Source organism: Dipteris shenzhenensis, chromosome 5, assembly GCF_047967505.1.
Source record: "Dipteris shenzhenensis isolate YYH24624 ecotype China chromosome 5, Dip_SZ_1.0, whole genome shotgun sequence".
Lineage (NCBI taxonomy): Eukaryota > Viridiplantae > Streptophyta > Polypodiopsida > Gleicheniales > Dipteridaceae > Dipteris > Dipteris shenzhenensis.
In genome coordinates this window covers 5,573,091-5,581,717 of record NC_141600.1, presented here as the reverse complement: position 1 = coordinate 5,581,717, position 8,627 = coordinate 5,573,091, and the positions used below count along the sequence as shown (strand labels likewise).

The 8,627-nt window shown below is 44.1% G+C and overlaps 1 protein-coding gene across 1 annotated transcript; it reads left to right on the top strand.

The window, feature by feature from the left end:
• The first annotated feature begins 3,957 nt into the window (after window positions 1-3,957).
• Window positions 3,958-8,382, top strand: LOC147901546 (Tetratricopeptide repeat (TPR)-like superfamily protein). The gene has a single exon (XM_087374709.1). The coding sequence runs from the start codon at window positions 4,393-4,395 to the stop codon at window positions 6,751-6,753; it is 2,361 nt and encodes a 786-aa protein (XP_087230835.1). The 5' UTR covers window positions 3,958-4,392; the 3' UTR covers window positions 6,754-8,382.
• Window positions 8,383-8,627: the final 245 nt, after the last annotated feature.

Here is an 8,627-nt window from a genome sequence, read left to right as displayed (position 1 = left end):
ACTTGTGCGCTTAGTTCAAAGAATAAAAAACCAAAGAGTGGTCTGAGTAGTACACAAAATATGTTATGTGTGAAGTGTTGTTTGTGGATGATCTTTTCCATATGTGGTCAATAGTGCTCCCATAAACACAGTGTTATTTGTTGCTCCATGTTGAGGGATTGCATGTATTGGAGGAGGCTTTGCTTGTTTTGACTGTTTGCCTTGTAGTCAAGGTTAAAATCTCGGACAATGTATGTTTCTTGGTTTGGATGGATGTTAGCTTGTATTTCTTGTAGGATTGTTTCAGTTTTTGCTTTTGGTGCCTTATACACATTCATAATGACTACTATCCTATCTTTTGGTAGGTCTAGAATTGTGAGCAAGCAGTTCCAATTGTCCCTAAAAATGTTTTGCGTGTGGATTACGACGATGCCGTCTTTGAAGTATGTGGCCAAGCCGAAGCAGTGGGTAGTTGCGACATGCCAAAATCCTGGCAAGCCGATGTCCATGGTCTCTTTTGCATGGGTTTCTTGAAGGCAAAGTATTATTGCACTTGCTATTGCCTCACTTTGCACAATGGTGGATCTGTGGCTTGTGATAGACCTTGTGTTCAAGCTTTGCAATGTTTTGCATGTTTTATTTGTGTTCTCGAGGTTCCCGCGCTCAAAGGCCCAGAGCCTCTCTATTTGTAGCCATTGGATCTCTTGGAGTACTGCTTTATCTACCTTGATGTGTTTTGTTTCAATTTTTTCTAGTAGGTACAACCTACTGGGGTCACGCACTCATGATAGAGCCGTGTAAACAAGCCCGTACGATTTGATTTCGGTTGGGTCAAATGCGACGGATTCCATCATGAGCCCTTGGGAGCGGTGGATTGTTCTGGCTATTGCTGGCTGTACTGGGAAGTGTGTCCTTGTGGCTATGTGTAGGTGGTTGTGCCCTATCTGAAATTCTTTTGTTATTTTCCCAACGGTGGTCCAACAGGCTTGCTTTGTTCTGTGTGTATGTGCTTGTTTCTTGCACTGTTTGCTCACCTATTTTCTTGTCCCCAAATTGCACCCACAGAGTTGTGCATTGGTTGTGTGTGAGACTCGATCCTCTGAATGTCCCCTTCTTTGCCAAAGCTTCGACATCTGCTGTAACAGGATTGGTTGTTGGAAGGAAATAGATGATGAACTTAAACCACAAGGCACAACCGAGATGAAAACGTGCGCTACAAGAAATGGGAATCCAACACCAATTACATATGCTCGAATAAGCAGCGACATACCCACAATAATTCCTTAGCTTTTTTTGTTGGTTCCGATTGCTGCTCTAGATCCAAGGTCGTATTGGTTACCTGGTTGAGAACGACCATTGGTAGCTCATGTTTTTCAGCCGCATCTGTTTGTTTTGCAAGTATAGAAAAGATTAGATACATAGAAGCATCACCAAACCTCACAGCATTCTTCAATTAATTTTTTATCATGACGAACCTTGAAGTCAAGAGGGGTGGCTTCATCAGGACATCCCGGTTTAGGTTCTGCAATACTCATCATGTTTGGAGAAAAGTGACGTTTCGAAAACGAACGAATCAAGAAATTGAAATATGGAAAATGAATGGAAGAATACGAATAATGAAGCAAAGAGGTCTATAAACCTTTCTCAAATTGACCGCTACTGGTATCCATCGATTCGCCTGACAATTATTGGTCTTCATCTAGGCTGCTCATGGTCGTCGGAGGTAATGTGCGTGATTGCAAAACAAAATTCGGGTTTCAAAGCAACACACAGATTCGTGTTGCAAGGCAAATCACACACATTCCCACGCTGGAACGATGTAGAGGATTAGTTTATAATGATCATGGAAGTGGCATTCTGGCACAGATAGAAACTTCTCGTTTCTAAGGGATGGTCGACACTGGAGAGTCAGGAAGAGCTTCTAGGACTTACTACCGTCCGATTGTTTACGATAGAAGCTCCCTGACATGCAGGCCATGTATCACGGTGCTTGTTTTGCTCTGGGAACTCGTTTCAAATTGTAGAAGCAATACACATACACGGTTGCTGTCTGAGAAAGTTGCTGTCCGATTTCGTGAAGATTGATTGCACCTGGGAAGTCCCTCATCGGAATGCATAGCCTACACGCTAATCTTTTGCTTCTGCTTAGCGAACCTTCAATGGAGATCCTTGGAAGACCTCTGTGCTGCTCGACACTCTCAGTTTTGATGTAGCTGCTTGCTCTTGCTCCTCCATGTTCCTCTTGCCTTCTGGAGGACCCAAGAATTGGCTCATGACTGCCTGTACCTCCTCCATCCCGCTTCGATAGCTTACCTCATTGCACATAGTACCCAACAGAATGAAGAACCTAGCTTTGCTTATTTTCGAAGTTGTCTAGCACGTCTGCTTGCTACCCTGGTTCAGCGCAACCTGGCATTCATTTACTTTCTTGCCGGTCGTCCTGTGTGACGGGATACATTTTGAGATTTGTGTCTGGCAATGCACACGTTGATGGAAGAACGTTTAGAATTGAAATGAAATATAGGTTGACCAGAATCGCGCAAACAATAGTAACTACAGAAGTGAGAGAGAGCCGTTCCAGATCCGCCTGTGAGCGCTTGCTTTTGGAGGAGAAAGTGGTAGATTTTCCATAGGGTCGGGTCATTGTTGCAGTGGGGAAGGAAGTCTCTACGATGACTAATCCATCAAAGCCTCTAATCTCTATTGTGTGTAAAAAACGAAGTAAAGCAGTTGCTAGGATTCTACACTGGCCATCAATCTATTGTGGCACAGCTTGCCATGTAATCCCAGTTTTAGCATAGAAATCGATCGCGAAATCACATTAGTCACAAGGAGTTTACGAATGTCATATGAGCTGTGGGAAGAGCTTCTAGTATTTGGAGCTGATTTACCATCCATGGCAATGCTCTGAGCATGCTTCTGAGATGTATAGCAAAAATCGTAAGTGGGTTGCTATGTGAATAGCCAACAAGTAACATGGATGTCAAATAACACTTGCATGAAGAGCTATGACTCGATGGCAAAACCAGTACGAAACTTCAACGAAATGTCTTCGATTGATAAATAGTAACACAATTTTTGTTCACACGTTCATGCAATGAGTGCACACCTTCGATGATCAACCTATGCAATCTTCGAACCGATTGGATTCGTTTCTTAACATGCAGGGCTTTGTATGCGGAAAGATCGTTGAGCAAGGGGAAGGTGGTAGTGATAAGAAACAGATGGTGATAGCATCGAGTAGGGGAGAAGCTGGGAAATAGAGATGGCGATGGCATGAGAAAATAGGATTTCACAACGATTGAACTACGAAGCACCCCGAACACATGACAAACGAGCATGCGATACAACTGGAGCAGAGGCTAGAACCATCATGCTCATAGCTTGCCATCACAAAGAGATAGCAGCCATGGCGAAACGAGTTGTTTTGTGTGCAAGCTACCTCTCTTGTAATGCAAGCATTCTGCGTCTGTGGGGAAGGACGGTAGGGAAGGAAGATGAGGGTTGTTTTGAAGTCATCCATAGATAGCTGGAGGAAGAGGGCGATGGTAGGATTGATTGCAATGATGCCAACATTCATTGAGGACTGGTTCGGCGAGCAATTGCAAGGCGCAGAGCACGGGAGAGGTGAATGCGATGACAGCCGGCCATGCAACTCAAAACCCTCATGCAAATGGAAAGTCAATCGTTTGGAATATGAAAGTTGTGGGCCTCTGCCAAGTGGTGGCAACACATTGGTGCAACATAGCCATGCAGGTCCAACGGGATGTTTTTCATTGCGCCACAAATAAAACAAACAAAATTATTTTTATCTTCTTAGACATCGACTCGACTCACGGCAGGCCAAAAAATAGCATATTAATGTCTCCTTTGGCTAACTAGATGATCTTTGGCTTAAACTTTGTCAAAAATTGCATGCTATTTGCCTGATGTGAAATTGAAACTCATAACTTGACATTGTAGACTATCCCTCCTCCAACCACATCGTTTGGATAGGATTGCCTTCCACTCTCTGGCTGCTGGCGATCTGTCTGACACGTCACTCTTTCTGGGATCGGCTCTTATCTAACGCATAAACGACTCTCAGCCACCACCTGGAGGGAATACACAACATGAAAGGGTCGGACACCGTGGAAATTATCATACACGAGCGGCCGGAGGATGCACGGTACGTGGAAAGCAGTTGCTCCCTCTAGCTACAGATAGACTAGAGAGAGAGAGAGAGAGAGAGAATCACGTTCTTCTCGAGATCCTATGTCAACGTGCGGCATAATCTCATGTGCGAAAAAGCATAGCCTGTGAAGGGGCAGCAAGAGTGCGTGGAGCAAGCAGAAATTCGTGCTTAATGGATATGCTACGATTGAACATTGACGAAGAGGACTGTAAGCAAATAAGAGCGCATCGAAAATTTGGATGTTTTTTCTCTCTGCGTTGACATGTCTAGATGGTTTCGACGTCACTTGTCACGCACGCTTCGTCGCTGTTGATGTCCATGTTACTGCTAGATGGGGGTACAAGGCCCACGCAGCAGGTGTTGATGATTTAACGGTTCATTGGCATTGCATCATGTACTGCAAGGATGCTGCGCCCCTCTTGGGCGTGGGAGAAGTCCCAAATTGTAGGTTGGCAGCCTGCTGTTGCACGAGGTCCCCATCTGCATCTTTTCCAACCGTTGATTGTGATGTCATCTGTCATGGCTTCAACTCTGCTCCTCGGAAAGTGAGACCCAGATTTTGCAAGATACTGAAGAAGTCCGGTGGCCCGGGAGGGAGATTTCTGCTGTCGGAAGAGAATTGGGCCATCCGTCCTCTAGTTGATTCTGTAGGAAGTCAATTGGCGTCTCTGCTCTCTTCTGTGCGATGTGGTAGTACAGCCCTCACAGAAGTCAAAGACGAATTAGGTATGGACGAAAACCTCGACAGGCGTGTAGGCCAGTTTCAAAAATTGGAGCAAACTTCTAATAGAGCGGAGGAGGAGGATGAAAAAACTGAAAAGGAGCAGTGCCTTTTACAGCTTGATGCTCATGTGAAGCAGGGAAATGTTCAAGAAGCAGAGAAAGTCATGCAACGAATGCAAGAGTCTGGAATAAGGCCAGAAGTCTTTGCTTACAACTCTATGATCACGGTCAATGGCAAGGCCTACCATTTTAGACGTGCCAGGGAGTGGTTCCTTCAACTACAAAAGGAGGGCCTACAACCAGATGCGGTGACATACCGATCTTTGATTGGAGCCTGTGGAAGGTCTGGGAAATTGAAGGAAGCTCTCAACTATTATGATAGGATGAGGCTATCTGGATTTCGCCCAAGCATTACTACCTTTAATAGCCTTATTCATCTTCACCGGAAGGTAGGAGATGATGGCAGAATGTTGTCTCTTCTTTCAGACATGAAAGAGCTGGGTTGCTGCCCTGATTTCTCTACTTTGGATGCTGTAGTGAAGGTTTATGAACGGTATGGCAAGCTTGACAAGATTCCACAAGCTTTGAGGCTCTTGGAAGCTGCGGGATGGTGTCCTGATGAAAAGTGCTATGCCATTCTCATCAGGGCCTATATAAGATGCAGCCTGGTGGATCAGGCTCTGGACGCTTTCCATTATTTGTGTTCCAGGTCGAGGCTTGGGGAACTACTGTGTCACAATTTGATTTCATTGTGCAAGACTGCAGGTCGGTATGACGAAGCACTTCATGTCTTTCAAGAAATGCAACGGTTTGGTCCACGGCCTGGTCTGAGAACTTCTTGCACCATTATTGACATTTATGGTTTGAAAGGTGCAGTTGAAGAAGGAGCAGCTCTATTTAATGAGCTGAGATCATCAGGAGAAGAGTTGGATTCTGTCGCATACAATGTGTCAATTAACATGTTCTTGAGGGCAGGCTTGTTACAGAAGGCTGCAGATATTTTGACTCTGGTGAATGAACAAGAAGGGCTTACGCCTGACTCATACCTCTTTCTTTCTATGCTTAGAGTATACGCAAAATGTGGCAAGCCTCATGAGGGTGTAAAAGTCTACTGGAGGATGGTACAGTCAAAACTGACCTGGACTGAAGCTTTGTTTAATGGAGTCATACATTGTTGTGGTAGGGCATTACCTTTGGAAGAAATCACTAAGGTTTTCCAGGCAATGGTGTATGCAAAAATACCAGTAAACAATGTGACCTGCAACGTGATGATTGATATATTTGGTAAGGCTGGCTTATTGGAAAAAGCTGAGGATGTCTTAAGAATGGCACAAAAGCAGGGGGTGATAGATTGCATCTCGTTTAACACTATTATAGATGCCTATGGTAAATATAAGGAATTCTGCAAAATGGAAGCTGCTCTGACAGAGATGCAAAACGAGGGATTTAAGGGCTGTGTGGAGGCTTACAATGCAATGCTTGATGCTTATGGAAAATCTGGACAGATTGGCAAGATGACAAATATAATAGAGCGCATGAAGAGAGCTGGCTGTAGTCCTAACATGTCCACTTTTAATACTCTCATTAATGTCTATGGAAAAGAGGGACTGATTGCAGAGCTACAAGGTGTACTGGACAAAATGGAAGAGGCAGGTATGAAGCCAGACAATTATACCTACAACATTTTGATACATACTTACGGAAATGCTGAAATGCCAGACGAAGCAGTGAGATGGTTTAAGAAAATGCAGGATGCAGGCTTTGTACCAGACCGCATCACATACACCTGCTTAATTTCTGCTTTTGAGAAAAGTGGAAATGATTTAGAGGCTGCCAGGTGGTCTTCATGGATGACCCAAGTAGGAATGTCTAGGTGACAGCCAGTACATTAGCTGCATAATCGTATAATTTAGATGAGAAATGGGAGGAGAAAAATCTGGAGTCTAGTCCTTGAAAAGAAAGACATATATGCAAGGCCTCCACTACGTCGAGGCAGTAATTCTTATATATCCTGGGCACGGTATTATGTGGCAGTAAACATGCTGACATTATTTTGAGTCATACACAGAGCTTGTGTTGTAGTTATCAGGATGTGGAGTTTGCTTCATCTCTCTGTTGCTGCAAAAGTTGTGTCGACTTGAACAATCTTTATTGTATGGCAAGACAATGCCCAGCTTTTCCTTTCTAATTAATGGCATTTGGCATGTGACACAATGTTTTTTAGTGAAACCATCGATTCAATTAATTCAATGTACAATTGGTACCAATGTGGCAGCTAGAAGCACTGGGAAAACACTTCTAAAAGATGCAGAGAAATATCTCCTGTATAATGGGCATCATATGGGATGTATGCGGAGAATGCTTGAAAAATGCATACGTATCTAAGGAGGCATGGGAGGATATACAATTATTTCTCCCATGCGAGATGGTCCAATATGCAATAAATCTAACCCACAAAAGCAAAGGGGCATAGTCAGCGAGAGAGTACTGAAAGCTCCCAAATAGCCAGAATTGCTTGGAAAAGGGAAGCGATCCATAGGCTGGTTGGCACTGTGGTCGCAAGGAGATGCCTAGTGGCCGAACAGTTCCACAATAGCGGATAATAGTCTCTCTGGGACAAGAGCAACGCAAAAAATGTGCAGGTTCAATACGGCGATTGGCCAATGTGGTCCCCATCGATAGGACCCCCAGAAAACACCTTTACATGAAAACCTTTTGCTTCAGGGGAAGCCTATTCTTCCAAATGTGACACGGGTATCGAGTCCACAATCTAAGAGGTTTACCTAACTGCCAAAGCTGGTTGGCATGATGTTGTATCCATAGTGGGGGAATCAATCGCCGATAAGTTGCTGCTGCTGTCAGTTTCATCATGGGAATGGCTTGGCAACCAGTCTCCGATTTGGAAAGTATTCAATCCTTCAAGCGATTTTGTGCTTGAAGATGGGGAGGAAGGGCTGAACTAAGTCTCGCAGCTTGTGCCAAACAGGAAAGAGTGCATTCCCAAGGCATAACATCGATTGGCTGTGGGCCATAAGCATGAATCACATCCTATACACATATTTGACACCTGTAAAGGCAAAATGGTATGCCTTTCGGAGCTCTACTATGGCGCTAGGCAAAGGAAAGAGCTTACTCCAGTGTATGTATACTCGCCAAAGGAACACATCAAGTGGACTTCCCGACCAACATAATTATTGCAGAAGTACTTGCCAATCAGCAAAATGGCGTATAGAGAAGGGGCTGCCTGGAAGGTTCCCTTTGAAAGAACCCGTGGTAAAATCCCAGAAAGTGGTCTCCCATTTACAAAATGCAAGCGTGTGAACCTTAGTGCACACTTCAGCTAGCATTTGTGTCCATGATTCCTTTTGGACTGCAAAAGTAAGTAGGGTGCGTGTGAACCCTTAGTGCACATTTCAGGTAGCATTTGTGTCCATGATTCCTTTTGGGTTGTATAAGTAAGAAGCAGGTGACTTTTCGGGCAAGCAAATGATAGTGTATGTTCAAGATGTTAGGTCCCCCAATGTTTAAGTCCTCCATGCATTTTGGAAGAATTAACAAACTCAAATTTTAAGAGGCGGAGAGCTTCCAAACTTATTCCATTGCTTGAGGCATGAAAGCATCCAAGGTCTTCTTATCCTATGCTAAAAGTGGTAAGTGGAATTGTATGTAGGCCATGATGATTGCTTGTACGATTCATAGATGCACATGCAAAGCCAAGTGGGGAGCTTCCAATAATCTAGCTTTTGTTGTA

What these genes read in the sequence shown, in the direction of transcription:
- LOC147901546 (XM_087374709.1), top strand. Translation starts at nt 4,393, where the DNA reads ATGTTTTTTCTCTCTGCGTTGACATGTCTAGATGGTTTCGACGTCACT.